The 23,423-nt window shown below is 43.0% G+C and overlaps 1 protein-coding gene across 3 annotated transcripts in view; it reads right to left on the reverse strand.

Annotated features, from left to right (window-relative positions):
* Positions 1 to 22,873, reverse strand: part of ADGRE1 (adhesion G protein-coupled receptor E1) — a 78,933-nt gene extending 56,060 nt beyond the window's left edge. For 2 of the 3 annotated variants that reach the window (XM_025861039.2, XM_025861038.2), the window contains exons 1-5: positions 22,724 to 22,872; positions 20,453 to 20,506; positions 5,326 to 5,472; positions 2,906 to 3,061; positions 2,670 to 2,789 (exon numbers count right to left, since the gene is read on the reverse strand). In XM_025861039.2, coding sequence (XP_025716824.1) covers positions 2,670 to 2,789; positions 2,906 to 3,061; positions 5,326 to 5,472; positions 20,453 to 20,506; positions 22,724 to 22,754 — 508 coding nt within the window. In that variant the 5' untranslated portion in view covers positions 22,755 to 22,872. Of the gene's footprint in view, positions 1 to 2,669; positions 2,790 to 2,905; positions 3,062 to 5,325; positions 5,473 to 20,452; positions 20,507 to 22,723 lie in introns of all 3 variants that reach the window. The other variant, XM_073887170.1, reaches the window with a different exon arrangement.
* Positions 22,874 to 23,423: the final 550 nt, after the last annotated feature.

Genomic DNA, 23,423 nt, shown 5'->3' on the forward strand with positions numbered 1-23,423 from the left:
AAAGAAAGAAAGAAAGAAAGAAAGAAAGAAAGAAAGAAAGAAAGAAAAAGAAAAAAGAAATAGCACAGATTGGGGGTGGTGGTGCCTGGGTGGCTCAGTTGGTTAAGCATCTGCCTTCGGCTCAGGTCATGATTCCAGGGTCCTGGGATCGAGCCCCCCAAAGTCTTCCTGTTCAGCGAGGAGTCTGCTTCTCCTTCTCCCCCTGCCCCTACCTCCCTCTCATGTTGTCTCTCTCTCTCAAATAAATAAAATCTTTTTTAAAAAAAGAAATAGTGCCCACTGCAATTCTATACACAACTAATAAAACATTGAACCTTGAATCAAAAGCTAATGATGTAGTATATGTTGGCTAATTGAAAATAATAATAATAATAGCACTTAAACAAAAGAAATAGCACAAGTGGAATTTACATTTTGCATATGGAGCTGGACTAGGTGCATGGTTTTCAAAACTGTTTTAGCTGAGGAAACCTTCCTTCACACAAAGTGAAACCTACTGAGTAGTTAAAACAAATACGAGTGGTGATAATCTAACCAAAACGGGGTCCTGAAAAAATGCCTAGGAGCCCGGAGTGCTGTATTAGTTTATCCCTAAGGTCCCTTTCAAATTTGCCTCTCTATTGTTCTGCCTCTAACAACGTCAACAGCTGATGAAGATCAATGGATGAAAAGAAATAGAACATTTTTAATGAAAAGAAGCACGTATTTGCCCTCGGGTCAAAGAACATAAGACATGTTCTGCAGTAGAGTAGATCCTCCAAAGATGGCTGCCATCAATTCCTCCCTCCACTTCCTGTGTGCATTTGTTGTCCCCCAACGAGATGGTGAGTTAATTTCCCCTTCCTTGGCATCTAGGCTGGCCCCATGACTTTGGCCAGGAGAATGTGGCAGAAGTAACGTTCTGGGACTTCCAAGCGCAGGTCTTACAAGAACCCACAGTTTCTGCTTCCTTCCCTTTGCAACTTCCTTTACTGGAAACCAGCTGCCATGCTCTGAGGAAGCCCAAGAATCCATGAGGATGGGCCCATGAGGGAAATTGAGGGGCCCGGCTGAGCTCCGAGCCAGATGCCTGCACCAACTACTAGCCATGTAAGTGAGGCTATTTTGGACCTGGCAGCCATCCTAGTGACCCAGAAAAACCATTCGGTCAACCCACAGAATCATGAGCCCAACATATATAACCAGAGAGTGTGGTAAATAGCTCCAAAAAGTAATGACCATAGACGTGGCTGTCCTTCTTTACTCTTCCCCGTACCTACACCATGGGCTGCAGATGATGTGGTGCAATGTGACTTTTTGCCACTACTCTTTTAAGATGTGGAGCTTGTTTCCCCACATCTTCAATCTAGCTGACCTATGATGTTCACTTGCCAATAGAATGCAGCAGAAATGATACGGTGCCAGTTCCATACTTAGACTTCTAGAGAGTTATTTGCTTCTGTTCATTCTTTGGGTTCCTTGCTTCTTCCATATGAACAAGCACTAGACTAGCCTAACGAAGAATGAAAGACAAAGTAGAAGAGAGATGGATTATCCCAGATGACTGCCCTGACTGTGAGGCAGCCCAGCTGAGATGAGTAAAGCTGACCCACAGCTGACCACAGACACATGAAAAGCCCAATAGAGACCCAAAGAACTGACCCGGCAGAGCCCAACCTAAACTTTGAATGCACAGAATAGAAAGCCAAATAGATGGTGTTTGTTTCTAGCTACTGACTTTCAGGGTGATTTGTTACTCAGCAATAGCTAACTGCTCCAGATGGATCAGAAAAATCAGAGAGGACTTCAAATATCTCTCATTCCAAGCCAAGGGGATGTGATAAGGTCTTGATCACTCCATGCCTTACTTGATGGGGTCACCTTCCCTACAAATGAGCGTGGTAGCACTGCACCAGACTCAGGAAGATGGAGCCCTTGCATCTTGTGAGAATATTCTGGCTACAGTTTGGAGGATGGATTCAAGGGGACAAAACTGGAGGAAGGGAAAGCCCAGTGAGGAGTCTGATAAAATAACAGTGAAACCCCGACCAAGGATGGGGAAGAATGGAGAGATTTAAGACATATTTAGCAGGAAATTCCCCAAGATACAATGACTGTTTTAATATGGAGGTGGGGTGGGGGGTTGAGGGTAACTCTCAGGTCTTGAGTCAAATACGGTTTAGTAAAAGTTCTGAAGTTTGAGTCTGAGCTCTCCCCAGGACAGAGTTTCTCTACCTCAGAACTACTGGCATCTGGGACCGGATTATTTTTGGTTGTAGGGAAGCTGTTCCATGTATTGCAGGGTGTTTAGCAGCATCTCTGGCCTCTCCCCCACTGGATCACAGTAGCACCCACAACCCTCCTTCCCCACCACCAGTTGTGACAATCAAAAATGTCTCCAGACATTGCCAATATTCCCTGGAAGGATATCACTCTAGGGAGAGAGCACTTCATCACTCTCAAGTACTGCCTGACCCACTGCTTGACTCATAGTAGGCCCTCAACAGGAATTCAAATCCCGCCTCTTCTACTGAACAGCTGTGTATCCTTGGGGAAGTTGCTTCAATGCTCTGAGCCTTAATTTTCTTATCCCCAAAGTGAATAACATAATCCCTACCTCACAGGATCATTAAGTAAGGTGGTTCTTAATTAATTAAGTAGGTAAATAAAGAAAAACAGGTCCTCTATACCTTCACAGATGGAGTTGTGAGAGATGAATCCAACCGGGCAGCTGCAATTGTAACTTCCCAAGGAGTTGATACACTCAGCATGCTCTGGGCAGACACCACTGGAGAGGCATTCATTGATGTCTGAGGAGCAGTGGAGGAGAGTGAGCAGACCAAAGATTGTGTGTCTAAGGTGAGGGACACATGTACCCAAGTTAAGTGGTCACTGTTTACCAAAGACCCATGCCTGAGAGCATTACCTGTGCAGGAGAAATGACCCGGATTTCCCATGACCCAGTCATTTCCGGTGGGAGAAGAGAAACCAGGGAAACAGCTGCATCTGTACCTCCCCATAAGGTTTCTGCAGACTGAGTTAGGACCACATGGTGGGGAGCTTTGAGAACATTCATCTATATCTGGACACAGAAAGAGTTGGAGTTACAAACTTGCCTCATCATGTGTAGCACGTTGTATTTTCAGAGATGGCAGAAATGATGTCTTCCATGCTGTATGCCCTTCATTCTATGGGAATTTGTATTCCTTCCAGCAAGCAGTGGGGTCTATATTCCCTCCCCTTGAATCTGAACATGCTGTGACTGCGAAGGTGGTGACACCAGGTCCTAAAGATACCATGCATTCCCTCCTTGTTCTCTTGGAACTCAGCCACCATACTGTGAGGAACAAGCCATGAAAACAGCAGCTCATATGGAGAAGAACCAAGACCTCCAGCCCACAGCCCTGGTGGAGCAGCCAGCCTAAGGCCAGCACCACCTCACCAGCCATGTGAGTGTGCTCTCTTTAAAGTGGATCCTCTAGCCCCCACTTGAGCCAACTCAGTTGACACTGCATGGAACAGAGACAAACCATACTCACCAAACTCAACCCAAATGACAGATACATTCATGAACAAAAAAAATGATTGCCATTATTTTGATGTAGTAAGTTTGCAGGTGCTCTGCTACCCAGCAGTAGATAAAAAAGAACAATTTGCAAAGCCACGTAGAGCAATTTACTAATTGGAGGACCCATGAAATTGTGCAGTTGTGGTACCATGGGGTGGTCCAACCCAAGTCTCCTTCATCCCTGGTCTGCCAAGTCATCCTAAACTCTTGCTACATATTTGTCATGCAAATACAGCTTCAAGGCAAGTCTCTTATAGCTCCTCCCAGAAAACTGTGCCTCTCCTAGACAGAAATTGGGAGTTGCCCCTCTACATCAAGATCAGACCATAGGAATGTTCATTCCACTTTTATTTGAAGTAGTAAAACATTAGAGACAACCAATTAAGGCTGATTAAATCTGTAGTTGACATAAAGAATAAGGTAACATGTTCCTTCATTCAACAAGTATCTACTGAATACTCACAATATATCAGGCACCATAGGGGGGTCAAAGTCGTAAAGGGGATGAAATCCTTGCTGTAGTATCCATAATTTTCTGGATGCGGAATGTTGATTTCAACCCAAATTTGGAAACCAGAGCCCATCGGGACTACTGAAGCTTACCAAATAACCCATGAACTGTAACCCAAAGGTAAAGAAGGATTTGGGAGCACCCTGGGTACTACAACAATAGAAATGAATTATCTTATTCAGAGCCTAGCAAACTACAGCTCATGGGTCAAATCTAGTCCACCACCTGTTTGTATAAATAAGGTTTTGTTGGAACAAAGCCACATCCATTCCTTCGTGCATCATCTATGGCTGCTTTTGCACTAAAACTGGAGTGTTAAGTAGTCATGAGAGAGATCATACGGCTTGCAACCTCCAAAATATTTACTCTCTGGCCCCTTGCATAAAATAGTTTGCTGACCCTGGTATTATTAAGAGGCACAGTCAGATCTTGGCTGTCAAGGGGAGAATTGGCATCTAAATATAAGAAATACAGACAAAGAACTTTGCTCATTCTGGGGATTACTTCAATTTATATTACTTATATCACTTGTACTGTGCCTAGCACACTGCATACACATGACTGCATTTAATTTTCCCAACTATCCTTTAAGGTAGGTACTCTTATACACTCATTCTACAGATGGAAACATTGAGGCTTAGAGAGAGTAAATACGTTTCCCCAACACCTCACAACTAGGTGACGTGATTCAGAAACTGCTGTTAGAGTCAGAAAGATGTGGGTTTGGAGGCCAGTTCAACCGCAAGACCATGAATGAGTCATTCCAGTGCCCCAAGCAGTTTCCTCATCTGTATAGTGGAGATCATCATGATGCCTGCACTCAGTTTAATGTAAAAATACATAGAAAGCCCTTCACAGGGGACCTGGTACTCAGTGAATGTTAGAAATTCCTGTTTTCTGCATGGAGAGACAACCAAAAGGAGATTTCCCAAAATGAAATCAGTGGTTATTTTTGGATATTGACAAATAACATGGTTTTTACTTTTATTTTCATTCTAATGTTAGCTCTGAATCGTTGGAATGTTGAGTGAGCAAGAATCATTGTCATTATAGAAAAAAAGAAAACAATGATGTACTATATGTTGGCTAACTGAATTTAAATTAAAAAATTTTTTAAGAAAAGAAAAAGAAAGAAAAGAAGGATAAGGGAGAGGGAGGGGGAGAAAAATGTTCGGGAAAAGAAAAAGTACCTACATCCACTACCCAGCCAGCTTCCACCTGATTTTCCTACAATATGCTGGAGGGTTTTGAGGGGGTGTGTACTTACCTTCGCATGTCACTCCTGGGTCCCTGAACTGCGTCAGTCCGTTGCTGGACAGAAATCCTCGTTTGCAAGTGCAGTAGTAACTATCCAAAGTGTTGGTGCAGGTTGCGTAAGCTGGGCACATGGTGGTATCCAGACACTCATTCACATCTGGGCAGCACAGAGGGAAGAGGTCAAGTTAGAGCCCCAGTGTGGGCTTCAAAGACAGCCAGCATGAGAATATGAAGGGGACTGTTGTGGGCTGAACTGTGCCCCCCAAAAAATATGCTGAAACCCTAAACCCTGGTCCCTGAGAATGCAAACTTATTTGGAAATAGGGTCTTTGTAAATGTAATTAAGACTTCAGTGAAGGGGATGCCTGGGTGGTTCAGTCAGTTGAGCGTCTGCCTTCAGCTTGGGTCGTGATCCCAGGGTCCTAGGATGGAGTCCCGCAACCTGCTCCCTGCTGGGTGGGAAGTCTGCTTCTCCCTCTCTCCCTCTGCCCCTCCCCCCTGCTCGTGCTTTCTCTCTCTCTCTCTCTCTTTGTCTCTCTTTGTCTCTCTCTCTCTTTGTCTCTCTCTCTCACTCGCTCGCTCTCTCTCAAATTTAAAAAAAAAAGACCTCAGTGAGGATGAGATCCTACTGGAGTAGGATGGTCCTTTAATCTGATATGATTGATGTCCTTATAAGAAGAGGCGAAGAGGCACAGAGACAGGCTCAGGGAGAACACCATGGGGGCGACAGAGGCAGAGACTGGAGTGATGTGCCTACAAACCAAGGAACACCAAGGACTGCCAGCCACACCAGAACAAATTCTCGCTTAGAGCCTTCGGAGAAAGCATGGCCCTGCAGACACCTTGATTTCAGATTTCTGGCCCCCAGAACAGTGAGAGAATAGATTTCTGTTCTTTTAAGCCTCCTGGTTTGTGGCAACTGGTTATAACAGCCCTGAGAAACTGTTCAGTGCTGTCAAGTGGGAGCATCAGCACTACCTGGGAACTTGATGGAAAGGCAACATCTCAGGCCCCACCCCAGAACTGATAAATCAGAATCTGCATTTTAGCAAGACACACACCCTTGTGTGACCTGTGTGCACAGGAAAGTGTTAGATGCACTGACATGGACACTTGCTAATGCAAGTGTGGTCCTCAGACCAACAGCATCTGCCTCACCTGGGTCCCAGATCTGGGAAAAGCAGATGCCAATTCTGCAGGTCTAGGAAGGGGCCTGATATTCTGCATTTCTCACAAGCCCCTGAATGATGCTGATGCTGCTGGTCCATGGCCCACACCATGAGCATCAGAACTCTAGACACAAGAGTCTGAGACTCAACATTTCAGCCTTTGGAGCACAGAAGACCCAGGTTAAAGCTCCAGCAGCAAACCTCCAAGGAGAGAACAGCAGCTATTCCCCCAGACCCATCTCTCCTGCTTCTTTTTAGTAACATGACCATCCAATCAAAGACTGTATTCCCAGCGTCTTCTGCACTAGGTGTGGCCATGAGGCTAAGATCTGCCCAGTGGGCACATGAAGAAGTGATATGCATACTGTCTGGCCATGCCCTTAAAAAGAGTAAACATGTTGCCTCCTTCCCATTTCCCCTTCTCCCTGGGCTGGAACATGGACAGAGTGGGCTGATCTATCCCTCACCATGGGGATGATGGTTTGGGAAAGCCACAATGCTGAGGGATAGAGAGGCAACAAGATGGGAGACACCTGGGAGCTGGGATGATCTGGACAGCCCTGTCACCCTGTTCCATCTACAAGTTGGAGATGTATAAGAAGAAAAAGAATGCACTTCTAAGAAATAAATTTCTAAGTTGTTTCGTTTATGTGGAAGCAGTCAAAACAACATCCTAGCCCGTTCAGCTCTGAGACCAGTGATTTCACCTCTTTGTACCTCAGTTTACCTGTTTAGCCCTCACCCTCACATCCAGTGGGTCCCCAAGCCCTGGTGGTTCTCTCTCCAAATAGCATTTGGCATTTACCAGCTTTTCTCCATTTCCACAGGTCCTCTTCTGGATTCTACATCCCTAAATCCTTCATTGTCCCCTCCAATCTCTTCACATAGTAGTCATCTCTGAATACAGATTTGATCATCTACCCCCACCCCTGCCTACAGTGCTCCCTGTCACACTCAGAATTAAAATCCAAACCACTTAACAGGACCCACAAGGCCCCCGTGACCAGACCCAACCACGTCTTTAAGCCTCATCTCATGTTCGTCTCCATTTCCAGACATCCCACCTCAGGGCCTTTGCATGTGCTATTCCCTCTGCCTCTGCTTTGCCTGGCCAGCTCCTTTTCACTCCTCAGATCTTGTTTAAGTGTCATTTCCTCCAGAAAGCCTCCCCTGACTCCCCCAAGGCTTCCTGTGCTCCTTCTCTGTAACATTTATCATAATTATAGTTGCTCATTTTTTGTATGATTAGCTTCTTAGTGATCATTTCCCCCACCACATTGTAAGCTCCAGAAAGACAAAGCCAGAGGTGGAGGCAGGCTTTTGGTGCCTGGGAAGAGACTTATTTGATATTATCATTCCTGTGGTCATCAGAATAATGGCCCCTCCAAAGATGACCACATCCTAATCCCCAGAACCTACAAATAAGCTATGCTATGTGGTAAGGGAGCACTAAGGTTTCGGATGGAATTAAGATTGGTAATCAGCTGATCCCAAGATGAAGAGATTATTCTGGAGATTTTTCTGGATTACCCAGATGGGGCCAGTGTAATCACAAAGGTCCTTATAAACAGAAGGTGAAGCCAGGAGAGGCAAAGTGACACAATGTGAGAAAGACCTGGCCAGTCATTGCCGGCTTTGAAGATGGAGGAGGAGGGACACAGGCAAGGAATCCAGGTGGCCTCTAGAAGCTGGAAAAGGCGAAAAGACAGATTATCTTCTAGAACCTCCAGAAAGGAACACAGCCCTGCTGACATCTTGATTTTAGCCCATTGGGACCCACTTTGGACTTCTGACCTCCGGACCCGTAAGGTAATGTTTTTGTTGTTTGAAGCTACTAAGTTTGTGGTAATTTGCTAGAGCAGCTGTAGAATACTAATACAATTCCCATTATACAGATGTGGACAACTGAGGCTCAGTGAGGTTGAGTAACTTGTCCAAGGACACACAGCTGGTGAGTGGCAGCTCCAGGCCTGTTGAAACCTGAAGTGAGTGATTTTCACTACCGCTACCCAAGAAGAGGTAGATCTGGTTGGAAATGGAATCAATTTTCAGGCAATTTCTAAGACAATTCTTTGTAAAAACTTTTGTGATTAAGTCTGTTGCCCTGATGGACTTTGAGTTTCTAGAAAGCAAGGATTTGTGTCTGTGTCATTCGCTGCTGTGTGCTGAGTGCATACAACAGTGCCCAGTACACAGTCGGTGCTCAATAATGAAGACCTCGCTGAGAAGCTAACATTAGAACAAATACCAGAGGGAGGTGAGTGAGCTATGAAGGTACCTAGGGCAGAGGAAACAGTAAGTGCATGAAGGGGCAGGACCACGCCTGGAGATTTGGTGGAGTTACAAGGAGGTCGGTGTGGTTGGAACAGAGTGGGCAGGGGGAAATGGGAGGCCTGGACATGGACAGATCGTTAGATCTGCTAGACTTCTGGCTTTCTATGGAGAGCATTGGGAGCCACGAGGTGTCTGAGCACAGGCAGGACACAGCAGGACTGAGGTTTTTAACAGGATCCTGTGGCCCCTGGCTGGAAGATGAACTGTAGAGGGGCAGGATGACCAGGGAGGAGGTGCCTGCACCTGTCCAGGTAAGTGAGGATGGTGGATGCAACCCCACTGGGAGCTGTGGAAGGCACAAGATTCGGGGTTTATTCTGAAGGTGATGTTAACAGGATTTGCCAAAGGACCGGGTGTGGGGTGTGAAAGAAAGAGGAGTAAACAGTAATGCCAACATTGATTGGTAGAGTGGGAAAGCACTTTATAAAGTGCTGCAAAAACTTTAAGGGATGGATTATTCTCTGGGTCTTTAGAGTCAGGCTCTTCACTTCTTACAACATGCCTTATTTATTTCCTTTCCCTGCAGGACATCTTAGTTGTACCTCTTCTCATTAACAGTTTCCTCTTTCATCTGCAAAGTCAACATTGTTCTTTGCAAACTTCCGGCACATTGCCACTTGTGGTATCTCATCTGAGCTTCCCATTACCCTCTTCCTCTGGCTCAGTTGCTCACAACTCAAACCCACCCGAAACCAGAATTGCAACCCAGTCCTGTGTGACTCAGCACTTGCCAATCTCTCCAGCTCATCTTCTATCTTGTCCCATTAGCCATGCTTACATTTACTCAGTTCCCCAAATTCTTTCTGGTCTCAGGACCTTTGCATGTCACCCCAAAGATCTTAGGACTTGACTTCTTCTTTGCCAATTTGAATACCTTTTATTTCTTTTTGTTGTCTGATTGCTGTTGCTAGGACTTCTAGTACTACGTTGAACAACAGTGGTGAGTGTGGGCATCCTTGTCGTGTTCCTGATCTTAAGGAAAATGCTCTCAGCTTTTCTCCATTGAGAATGATATTCGCTATGGGCTTTTCATAGATGGTTTTTATGAAATTGAGGACTATTCCCCCATCCCTACACTCTGATGAGTTTTAATCAGGAAAGGCCGCTGTATTTTGTCAAATGCTTTTCTGCATCAATTGAGAGGACCATATGGTTCTTCTCCCTCCTCTTATTAATGTGCTCTATCACATTAATTGATTTTCAAATGTTGAACCACACTTGCATCCCAGGGATAAATCCCACCTGGTCATGATGGATAACCTTTTTAATGTACTGTTGGATCCTGTTAGTTAGGATCTTGTTGAGAATTTTGACATCCATATTCATCAGGGATATTGGTCTGAAATTCTCCTTTTTAATGGGGTTTTTGCTTGATTTGGGGATCAAGGTAATTCTGACCTCATAGAATGAGTCTGAGAGTTTTCCTTCAGTTTCTATTTTTTGAAACAGCTTCAGAAGAATAGGTATTATTTCTTCTTTTAATGTTTGGTAGAATTCCCCAGGGAATTCTATCAGGTCCTGGACTCTTGTTTTTTGGGAGGTTTTTGATCACTGCTTCAATCTCGTTACTGGTTATTGTTCTTTTCAGGTTGTCAATTTCTTCCTGTTTCAGTCTTGGTAGTTATAGGTTTCCAGGAAGGCATCCATTTCTTCCAGGATGCTTAATTTATTGGCATATAGTTGTTGATAATAATTTCTAATAATTATTTGTACTTCCTTAGTGTTAGTCATGATCTCTCCCTTTTCATTCATGATTTTATTAATTTGGGTCCTTTCTCTTTTCTTTTGGATACGTCTGGCCAGTGGTTTATCGATCTTATTAATTCTTTCAGAGAACCAGCTTCTAGACTCATTGATCTGCTCTACTGTATTTCTGGTTTCTAATTCATTGATCTCTGCTCTAATCTTTATTATTTCTCTTCTTCTGCATGGCTTAGGCTTTATTTGTTGTTCTTTCTCCAGTTCTTTGAGGAGTAAAGTTAGTTGGTAAATTTGGGATTTTTCATTTTTTTGAGTGAAGACTGGATGGCTATGTATTTCCCCCATAGGACCGCCTTTGCAGTATCCCATAGGTTTTGGACTGATGTGTTTTCATTCTCATCGGTTTCCATGAATTGTTTAAGTTCTTCTTTGATTTCCTAGTTGACCCAAACATTCTTAAGCAGGATGGTCTTTAGCTTCCAAGTGTTTGAATTTCTTCCAAATTTTTTCTTGCAATTGAGTTCCAGTTTCAAAGCATTGTGGTCTGAGAATATGCAGGGAATAATCTCAGTCTTTTGGTATCGGTTGAGACCTGATTTGTGACTCAGTATGTGGTCTATTCTGGAGAAAGTTTCATGTGCGCTCCAGAAGAATGAGTATTCTGTTTTTTAGGGTGGAATATTCTTTATATATCTATGAGATCCATCTGGTCATAGAACTAGAAGTCCTAGCAACAGCAATCAGACAACAAAAAGAAACAAAAGGTATTCAAATTGGCAAAGAAGAAGTCAAACTCTCTCCTTTCACAAATGACATGATACTTTATGTGGAAAACCCAAAAGACTCCATCCCCAAATTACTAGAACTCATACAGCCGTTCAGTAATGTGGCAGAATACAAAATCAATGCACAGAAATCAGTTGCTTTCTTATACACTAACAATGCAACTATAGAAAGAGAAATTAGAGAAGTGATTCCATTTACAATAGCACCAAAAACCATAAGATACCTCAGAATAGACCTAACCAAAGAGGTAAAGGATCTATACTCCAGGAACTACAGAACACTTATGAAAGAAATTGAAGAAGACACAAAAAGATGGGAAAACATTCCATGCTCGTGTATCGGAAAATAAATATTGTTAAAATGTCTATGCTACCCAGAGCAATCTATACCTTCAATGCCATCCCAATCAAAATTCCAATGACATTTTTCAAAGTGCTGGGACAAAGAATCCTAAAATTTGTATGGAATCAGAAAGACCCCAAATCTCCAAGGAAATGTTGAAAAAGAAAGACAAGGCTATGGAGCACTGGGTGTTATGAACAAACAATGAATCATGGAACAGTACACCAAAACAAATTATGTAATATATGGTGATTAACATAACAATAAAAAATTAAAAAAAAAAGAAAGACAAGGCTGGAGATATCACATTGCCTGATTTCAAGCTGTATTACAAAGCAGTGATCAACAAGACAGCATGGTACCGGCACAAAAACAGAAATATAGACCAATGGAACAGAATAGAGAGCCCACATATGGACCCTCAACTCTATGGTCAAATAATCTTCGACAAAGTAGGAAAAAATATGCAATGGAAAAAAGACAGTCTCTTCAATAAATGGTGCTGGGAAAATTGGACAGCTATATACAAAAGAATGAAACTCGACCATTCTCCTACACCATACACAAAGAAACTCTAAGTGGATGAAAGACTTCAATGTGAGACAGGAATCCATCAAAATCCTAGGGGAGAACAGAGGCAGTAACCTCTTCGAAATCGGCCACAGGGCTTCCTTCAAGACACGTCTCCAAAGGCAAGGGAAAGAAAAGTGAAAATGAACTTTTGGGACTTCATCAAGATAAAAAGCTTCTGCACAGCAAAGGAAACAGTCAACAAAGCCAAGAGGCAACCCATAGAATGGGAGAAGATATTTGCAAATTACACTACAGACAAAGGGCTGGTATCCAAGGTCTATAAAGAACTTCTCAAACTCAACACCCAAAAAACAAATAATTAAGTCAAGAAATGGGTAGAAGACATGAACAGACACTTCTCTGAAGAAGACATACAAATGGCTAACAGACACATGAAGAAAAGGTTCATCATCATTAGCCATCAGGGAAATTCAAATCAAAACCACATTGACATACCACCTTACACCATTTAGAATGGCAAAAATTGACAAGGCAAGAAACATCAAATTTTGGAGAGGTTTTGGAGAAAGGGGAACTCTCTTATACTGTTGGTGGGAATGCAAGTTGGTACAGCCAGTTTGGAAAACAGTGTGGAGGTTCCTCAAAAAGTTAAAAATAGAGCTACCCTATGACCCAGCAATTGCACTCCTCGGTATTTACCCCAAAGATACAGATGTAGTGAAAAGAAGGGCCGTGTGCACCCCAGTGTTCATAGCAGCAATGTCCACAATATCCAAACTGTGGAAACAGCCGAGATGCCCTTCAATAGATGAATGGATAAAGATGTGGTCCATGTATACAATGGAATATTACTCAGCCATCAGAAAGGATGAATATCCAACTTTTGCATCAACATGGATGGAACTGGAGGAGATTATGCTAAGTGAAATAAGTCAAGCAGAGAAAGACAATTATCATATGGTTTCACTTATTTGTGGAACGTAAGGAATAGCAGGGAGGACATTAGGAGAAGGAAGGGGAAAATGAAGGGGGGAAATCAGAGGGGGAGATGAACCATGAGAGACTATGGACTCTGAGAAACAGACTGAGGGTTCTAGAGGGGAGGGGTTTGGGGGATGGGTTAGCCCGGTGATGGGTATTAAGGAGGGCACATATTGCATGGAGCACTGGGTGTTATACAGAAACAATGAATCATGGAACACTACATCAAAAACTAATGATGTAATGTATGGTGACTAACATAACATAATAAAAAAATTAAAATAAAAGCAAAAAACCCCCCAAAACTTGCAAGTGGACGGTTAAGCTTTGGCTCAAGGGCACACTATCTCATCAGCAGAATTTAATCATCAACATAACTAATGGAAAATTAAACTTGATGTTCAATATGTTGTAATTCCTGCCCATGACTATAGATTATCTAAAATGAGTTAATTCTACATAATGAAATGTCATACTAGACATAAAAATTTTTTTGTCTTTTGTAACTTTATTTTGGGGTAGGAATTATCTCATTTTTCCTTTAATTGGTAAATGAGTTTTTTACAACTTATGAAAGTAGTTTTTGAATGAATAATTCATTTCCTTAGATTACATAAAAATTATCTAACAATTAGAAATTTGAGAAATGGAATCAACTTGTACTTTACAGTTTGTATAGTGTTTCATCTAATTGTCATATCAACTCTGCTGGGTTCGAATAGTGGCCTCCCCAAAATTCATGTCTACCTAGAACCTACAAATGAGACATACCCTGGAGATTAGATCTTTGCAGATATATTCAACTTAGGATGAGTTCATACTGGGTTAGAGTGAACCCTAAATCCAATATGACTGAAGTCTTTGTAAGGAAAGGAAAATTTGAACACAGAGACACACAGGGATAATGCCATATAATGATGAGGCAGATATTGGAACAATGTGTCCATACATCAAGAAACGCCAAGGATAAGCAACCACCAGAAGACAAAAAGAGGTAAGGAAGAATTGTCCTCTGAAAACTTCAGAGAAGGTACGGTCTTGCCAATACCTTAATTTGGTACTTCTGGGCTGCAGAACTGTGAGAGAATAAATTTCTATTGTTTTAAGCCATCAAAAAAAAATATCTTAGGACTTGCCAGCCTCCCTAATTGTATGGACCAATTCCTTATGATAAATTTTTAATCTATATGTATCCATCCTGTTGGTTCTGTTTCTCTGGATAACTCTGACAAATACAAACACCTGCTATATGCCAGGCACTATTCTAGGCACTGTGGATTCAGCAGTGGAACAAGACACACAAAATTCCCCACCTTCACAGAGCTGATAACCTGGAGAGTTGAGGGTGAGAGATACAATGTCAAAAAGAGAGTAGTCACTGAGAAGATGACACATGAGCTGAAACATAAAGAAGGTGAGGAAGAGAGCCAAGTGTATATGTAGGGCAAGAGCATCCCATGCAGAGGGCACAGCTCATGCAAAGGCCCTGGGGCAGGACTGGGCCTGGGGTATTAGAGGAACAGCAAGGAAGGGGTGTGTGGCTGGAACAGAGTAAGCAAGGGGGAGAGAGGGATGAGGGCAGGACAGGGCAGGTCATGTCGGGCCTTGGGGGCCTCCGGGAGGATTTGGGCTTTTACCCCAGGGTGGTGGGAGCCCTGGAGGGTTGTGGGCAGAAGAGGTGGAACTTGACTTGGGCACTCCCTGGTGTCCTCTGGTGGGCACTGCAAGGGCAAGAAGCCAGGAAACCCCTTCAACAATCCCCCTGAGACAGACACATGATCCTCAATCATGAGCCAAACAACTTAATGGATGATCACCTAATTGACCCAAGCGTAAAGAGACTCCAAGGGGCAAAAAAAAAAAAAAAGTTAAAGATAGAACTAGAGCTTCTGTTTCATTGGTGCCTTCCAAGCACCAGGCCCCTTCCATGCATTTTCTGCAGGCCCCACAATAATACTTCCAGATGGGTTGACCTAGTAACCCTGGTTTTCCCAGGACTTCTCTGGTGTTATCCTTAGAAGTCCAGAGTCCCGGGAACCCTCCTCCCAGTCCGAGGCAAGCCAGGACAGTTGGTCACCCTATGTCAAGGTAAACATTAGGACTTAATTTTACAGATGTGGAAACAGATACGTTTGCATAGCCTCCCCCGGGTCACACCACCAGTCAGAAGGAAAAAGAGGCACTAGAATCGGCAAAGGTTGGCAGGGCATCCAGGGGTCCTGGCCATTGTCCTGACTGAACCCACTCACTACCCCTTTGGCCCAGCCAGTACAAACCAGAAAATTTAGGTTTCTCTGAGGAGAGGGAGGGTTGACATAGTTGTGCACCTGCTATTTTCCATGTACCACTTGGTACCTGTATCTTACCTCATATAATGCTCATCAAAACCCAGTTGGATTAACCCCTCTGACCCTCATTTTCACAGAAACTGAAGTTTTAGGGAATTTACTGAAATACGTGAGCACTGGAACCAAGATTCAAACCCAGGAAGTATGGACTCCAAAACCCACCTCTTAACAACTGCACATGGAGTCAAATCCTCAACTATCCCATCAGGTGGGGGATGAGGGGGTAGTCATCGCAATACCCATTAATCATGACAAAACTGAGAGCTGAAGGTGCTTGCCCAAGGTCTAATTGCCTTCAGTCTGGGAGGCCTCTTCCCCGAACACATGCTCTGCAGCTGTCACCAGCCCACAAGCAGAGCAATGAGAAGCAATGGAAGCCACTGGCTCTGTGAGCCAGCCAGTCTCTGTATTTCCCCGAGTGCCAGTGATTACAGCAGCAAGTTACGAAAGCAGGAGTGGGCATGTGAAGGGGAAAACCCAGTATCCTCCTGGGGATTCTCCTACATCAGCTCATGAGCCCTTCACAACCTGCCAGGTAAGAAGGGGTGGGATAGTGGACACTCTTGGCACCCACCACCCCCCATCTGCTTTACTGGGATGGCATACCCATCCCCCAGGCAATGACTGGCAGACAGGTGCAGGTGAGTTACAGCACAGCTTCTGCCTTGCATCTGAGCAGGTGAACCTCTGGGATGCACTTCACACTCCAGGGCTCCTTGTGAGACCAGGCTGTGGCTGAAACTCTCCCAAAACAACTTCTGGGAGGCTAATTTCTCCTCCACCCTGTCCTACCTCCCTCGTTCCCCAGCAAGTGCTTCCTAACAGCCCTCCCTCAATAAATTACTCACAGGGGGCGCCTGGGTGGCTCAGTTGGTTAAGCGACTGCCTTTGGCTCAGGTCATGATCCCGGAGTCCCGGAATCGAGTCCCGCATCAGGCTCCGGGCTCAGCGGGGAGCCTGCTTCTCCCTCTGACCCTCCCCCCTCTTATGCTGTGTCTTTCTCTCTCTCTCTCTCTCTCTCTCTCAAATAAATAAATAAAATCTTTAAAATAAATAAATAAATAAATAAATAAATAACTCACACAAAAATCCTATCAGGCTCTGCTTCTACAGAAACTGACCAAAAGCAGATAGTCATCCTTATTTTCTTGCATTTTTGTTTTGTTTGTATCTTTTTTTAGGAAGATAGTAATTATTTGTAAAAAAAAAATTCAAACAATGCAGAAGTATATAAAATTAAAAGTGAAGATCTCTCAGTCCCCCATCCTTATACCTGGAGGCAATCACTGTTAAAAGCTTAGAGTGAATCCCCTCCAGGCTAAGTCCTATTCACAGGCTCAGTCATACAAGTATATTATTAAATATGAATAAATTTATAAATTCACACAATTTTCTTAACACAAGTGAGATCATACAATATACAATCAACTGTGTTCTCCAAAACAGTAGCTACAAATCATATATGGCTGTTTGAGTTTAAATCTATGAAAATTGGAGCACCTGGGTGTCTCAGTTGGTTAAGTGTCTGCCTTCAGCTCAGGTCATGATCTCAGGGTCCTGGGATAGAGCCCTGTCTCAGGCTCCCACTTAATGGGGAGTCTGCTTCTCCCTCTCCCTCTACCCCTCCCCCCACTCATGCTTGCTCGCTCTCTCTCTCTCTCTCTCTGAAATAAATAAATAAAATCTTTTAAAGAGGGAATTGGTTAGCCCAGTGATGGGTATTAAGGAGGACACATACTGCATGGAACACTGGGTGTTATACAAAAACAACGGATCGTGGATCACCACATCAAAAACTAATGATGGTGACTAACCATCTAATTGTATGGTGACTAACATAACATAATAAAATTAAAAATAAATAAAATTAATTAAATAAATATCTATGAAAATTAAATAAAATGAAACATTCCATTATTTGATCCTACTAGCTTTGTTTCGATTGCTCAGTAGCCACTTGTGACTAGTGGCTACTATAGATCCAGAACATGTCCATCATCATAGAAAGTTCTGTTGGACAACTCTGTTGTACTCTTAACTTGCTTTTTCACTTAGGAGTAGGTCTTGCAAACCAAGAGCAGCAAAATTTGTCAAGCATGGAAGCTGGGTGATGGGTACTGGGAGTTTTTTTGTACTATTTTCCTTACCTTTGAATGTTTGAATATTTCTATAATAAAAAGTTAAGAGAAGGATATGTTTGGGGCAACTTTCCAAGTCAGTCCATACAGACCTAACTCATGCTTTTGAACAGCTGTGTAGTTTCCATTGTGTCCAAAGGCATTAACTGTGCCAGAGATGGCTTGATAATCAAAGGTTCAAGCAGAAACTCCACACTCCCCTTTCCATGGTATGGAATTGTCACTAGCAGGCAGCTTACCCACCATGGACTACATTTCCCAGCTCACCTTATGTCCAGGTATGGTCCTGTGACCCTGAGCAAATACCACATGCCTCACTGCCAGACCTCGGTGTTTAGAAAGTGGGTGTGCCTTCTGCACTGTTTCTTTTCCCTTTGACCATGGTCTGCAGAAGACTCCAAGACCCTCGAATGGCTGAGCCACAAGACAGAAGGAGTCCGGGTCTCCAAATTACCGTTTGGAGGAAAAATCACCCACTGGCCAGAAATATCTGCATTGGACTCTTAAACGAAAATTAAATTTCTTTTTATTAAGCCATGGACAGTTTTGGGTTTGTTACAGTAGCTAGGGTTACTCTAACAAACACAACGTTTTATCCAACCAGTCCCCTCATGTAAACAAACATTGGTTATTCCAAGTTGTTACTAGAATAGTATAACAAACACATCCTTGAGTGTATGGTGAGGTATCTCCGTATGTTATACAAATATCTCTTTGGAATAAATTTCTGGATTAGGAATTGCTGTGTCAAAGTGTATATGCATTTTCATAGTGTTTCATTAAGTATGATATAGAGAGAAAAGCACAAATATTGTAAGTGTGCACTTTGATGAACTATCACGAAGTTAACATCCCTGTGTTTATAATTTTTAATTCCAACAGTGCCCAGTTTTCTCAAATGTTAAGTCTTTGGAATTCCCACTTACAAATTCCTTGTATGTGCCTTGACTATAACATCTCTCACACTCTCTATGTGAGGCACAGATTCTTTCTTTCATTTATTTATCTACCTAACTCGCCTGTGCAGTATCAGGCCCAGGCTGGGTCCCAGAGCTGTGAAGAGTCATGCAATGACTTCCTCACCAGCCAAGGGCTTTCTGGAATCAATAATAATGATCGATTTTTTTATCAAGGTGACCTTTTTTGGAAATATAGTGATATGATTTTCTCTTTTCCACTTATATGGTTGTGAACCCCCTCCCCCAACACATTCTGCCAAAAGATTTACTCTCATTCAGGAAGAATTAAGATGTCTTAGCAGCAGACATACATGAAAGCAAAACAGTAATGTTCAGGTTTTAATTACCAAACTGGGTGTTTGGGTTCCCAGCAAAACAATAACCTTGAAAGCAAAGCCTTATAAGATGAAAGAGTTTTGGGAATCTAGTGTACAGCATGGTTACTCTGGTTAACAATACTGTATTATATTCTTGGAAGTTGCTATGAGTAGATCTTAAATATCCTTACCAGGAATAAAAATGGTAGCTATATAAGGTGATGAAGATATTAGTGAACACTATGGTGATAATCATTTCTCAATATACATGTGTATCATATCAACATGCACACACCTTAAACTTGCATGTTATATGTCAGTCATATGTCAATAAAAAGATTTTGTGGTAACCAGGCTTGAAGGACTGTAAGGTAGAGTTTTCATTAAGCCATGGTGTAAGGGAAATACTTATCACAAGGGAAGAGAAAAAATTGTAGGATGCTAATAAAGATGAGAGGAACCCACCAGGAGCCCTACTCCTCTGCCACCTCACCTCAGAAACTTTTGGACAGGAACGGGTGAATTTAGGGGTATCAAGGCTAGGGCCTGACTTCTCCCAACAAAAGCCAGGTGGAATTTCCCAGTCTAGAAGAGAAGTTTGCTTTTTGCTGCTATCATATCCAACAGGGTATGAGAGCCAAAGATTAGAACCCACAGAGGGAGGTAGCCAGTAGGAGGTCCAAGAAAACTCTTCTGGGTTCCTGTAGCCTGAACATGGAAAGCAGAAGCTCCTGCATGGACCCCTGGGGGGTACAGAGCTGCAAAGAGGACTACCAGACAAGCAAGGTGGGGCCATGCTTTACCGGTAGACAAAACATCCCATCCAGAGTCCACCCCTGACAGCCACAAGATCCCATAGTTGCCCCTACACTAACACCCAGCCACCATTTTGGGAGGACCAAGAGTAGGGTGAGAAATTTGAAAGTTTAACTCTGTACAATACAAACTGAGTTTCCCAAATAAGGCTGAGCCAGGACAGAGACACCAAGAACCTGAAGAACTGGCAACGTTTTTCCTCTCCATCCAGCAGCAGCTTATGTAGAAAATGAGAACACTTAATACAATTTTAAAACGCGTTCTTTCCACACTGAGTTGTAGTTTGAGTAAATTTCATCCCCATTCCCACCACACTACCATTTATGAAGCTCTCATCCACATACCAGTTGGCTAACAAAGTTACCTCTTTTGATTTAAGCTTCACGATGTACCCCTGGGATAGGAACCTGTGTTAACTGTATTTCACAGTTGAGGAAAGTGACAATCAGAGAGATTTTGTGTGACTCACCTGAGGTCATACAGTGAATCCAAGGCAAGTGCCTTGTCTTCCCCTCTGGATTATTCAATATAATCCAGGTAAGTGCCTGGAGCAGGAACCAAGAGACCTGGATATTATTTATCCCTTGCTCTGCCACTAAGTAGCTCCCAGCAAGTGTTCAGCCGTGGCTCAGCCTCCTGGGGCAGAAGGGTCTCCTCCCCAGAAAACATCCTCCCACACATTGAACATATGGATTCTCTTTGACCAACTTACCATCTGTCATTGATTCCAATGGGAACATAACCCAGATGAATATACCACAATACCCTGTGAAGAAAGAAAAGAAAAACACCATGAACCATCAAGAAGCAATGTGCTCAACCTGAAAAGTACTCCTGAAATGGCCTCGTATAAATAGGTTTGATGAGATATCCAACCAAATGACAAACATACAATATTTTACATAATACTCACAGCAGACATTCCTGCTTTTCTGCACTTTATGTTTTTTCATTTTGTTTGTATTATCTTAATTTTCTTTTCAATTACAAAGTTCCAGCTGATTTTCAAAAATATACCTTAAAACATGTATTCTCAAAAGAAATGACATCTCCCCCCCAAAGGGCAAAACTTGGTTCTTAGGGAAAGGTGAAAAAAAGTGTCTAAAAGGCAGTGCAGACCCCGACATTTAGCTCTTCTCTGATATTACCACCTCCGTGACCCCCAACCCCACCACTCCCACCACCCGACCTCCACCACCTCCACCTTCATCCCCACCATCCCCACCATCAATGTCATCATCACTACTCTGCTAAAAATCTTCAGGGCAGAATAAGGGGCACTAATAGCTAATACCAGCCCTGACACCCCAAAGCAACAACTCGGCATTCCTGCATTTGTGGTCCACAAGTTACCTGCTCCTTCTAATGAAGCTTGCCAGTCAACAAGTCCCACAGACCCAAACCCCTGATTCCCATTCATTATCATCAAACAAAATTCTGCTTGTTAATCATTTTAGAGGCAACAGAACACTGTTTTTAAGCATACCAACTCTGGAGTCAAAATGCTTGGGTTTAAAAATCTGGCTTCACTAATTACTGACTGCATTGCCTTGGAAAAGTTATTTAATCTCTTTGGATCTAAGTTTTCTCTTCCACAAATAGATGCACTGGACCACAGCCTAGGAAGCCCACACTTGTTGCTCAAAATATTGTCCCTCATTCATATATATATTGGGGTTTTTTTATTATGTTCAGTTAGCCAACATATAGTACATCATTAGTTTTTGATGTAATGTTCAATGATTCATTAGTTGTGTATAACACCCAGTGCTCATCTCTTCCATTCATAGATTTGAACCAGTGACCAAAACCTGAAAGACAACTTTTACATCAACATGGCTGGGACTGGAGGAGATGATGCTAAGTGAAATAAGTCAAGCAGAGAAAGACAATTATCATATGGTTTCACTTATTTGTGGAACATAAGGAATAGCATGGAGGACATTAGGAGAAGGAAGGGAAAAATGAAGAGGGGGGAATCAGAGGGGGAGACGAACCATGAGAGACTGTGCAATCCGAGAAACAAACTGAGGGTTTTAGAGGGGAAGGGGGTGTGGGGATAGATTAGTCCGGTGATGGGTATTAAGGAGGGCACGTACTGCATGGAGCACTGGGTGTTATACAAAAACAATGAATCATGGATCACTACATCAAAAACTAATGATGTATGGTGACTGACATAATATAATAAAATTTAATTTAATTTAAAAAAATTGAAAGACAGGAAGAAAACCACAACATAGACCATAAACAAGACCAGTACAAAACTGACATCTGAAGAAAGGGAAATAAGAGAACAGACAGGAAGTCTCCATCTCATGGCTCAGGCCTCAGCACAAATGTCACCCCCTCCAAGAGGTCTTCTCTGACTTCCCCCTTCAACGTAACCCCAGTTACTCTCTTCTTTTGAGGCACTATCATTGCCTGAGATGCTTTTGTGTAGTTATTATTTGGGACAGCATGGCATAGTGATAAGCAATAAAGCATACAGACTCTGGAGCCAGACTGCCTGCCTTACCCCATGTTAGCTAAGTAGTCTTGGGCAAGTCATCTAATATCTTTTGCCTCAGTTTCCTCCTTTGTAAAATAGGGTTATTAGTGACCCAGTATTTGGAGGAGTTTTGTGAAGTTATCTGAGGAACTTAAAACAGTGCTAGGTAGGTGGTTGCTGTTACGGCCAGTGGCTTTCTACCTGTCCCTCCCACGAGGATGTCAGCCTCATGACAGCAGGAATTGCTTGTTTACCACTGCTCTCCCCTCAGTGCCTACAACAGCATCTGGCACATAGTAGTTGCTCAGGAAGTACAGGTCAAATGAATAACTATAAAGAAAGTCGGCCCTGACAGATGGAATTCCCTGTGCTCAGTGATTTTTGTCAAAGGTCCCCCAGTGAGGGTGTTGGCAGTATCCAACCTAGAACTACAGTCTACATCCAGTGCAGGCTTCCCCCAACACTCCCATCACCATTCAGCCCCACACTCACCCCAGAAGAGGAGAAACCTGAAGCTCCACATGGTGCTGAGTTTCTCTCATTCAAAGAGGGAACCTCTTCTTCAGTCTTGGGGTTTTCAGTAAACAGAATGTGTGGGAAGAGGGGAGGGTGGAGCCAGAATTGCTCAATGCCACCAGAGCAAGACAGCCTTTTTTGCTGAATTGCTTGCTGCTGGATGAGGACAGCGTGGCAAACCCCTAATTGTGTCTCTGCCAGAGTGAAGAGAAGTTGGTCTGGCTAATGTGTCACTGTGTTCTCTCTTTCGCCAATTGCTTGCCTTCCCTCCACACTTGCTTTTCTTTCCCCATCAACAGCTACCTCTCAACCTTCTTTCATTTCCCCCCAACTATAAATATACTACCACCACTTGTCCCCAGTGAAGCAAATCCTAGACTCAAAGTTACCTTCCCAGAACGCCCCACACAAATAACCACCATAGCCATCATGGACCAGTTGCCATGCTAGACACATTGCCAACAAAATTTAATTTCATCATATCACATCAATATCATCAAGTAAGGATTCTGACCCCCACCTATTTTACAAAATTAAATTAAATTAAATTAAATTAAATTAAATTAAAAATGAAACTGAAGCATGGAGAGGGGACAGGACTTGTCCAAGGTTACTTGGAGTCAAGATTTGAATCCAGGACCTTCTGGCTCCAAGGTCTAGCACTTGAACCATCCCA

This window comes from Callorhinus ursinus, unplaced genomic scaffold (genome assembly GCF_003265705.2).
Source record: "Callorhinus ursinus isolate GAN/ISIS: 27379988/994484 unplaced genomic scaffold, GSC_fseal_2.0 scaffold77, whole genome shotgun sequence".
NCBI classification, from domain to species: Eukaryota; Metazoa; Chordata; class Mammalia; order Carnivora; family Otariidae; genus Callorhinus; species Callorhinus ursinus.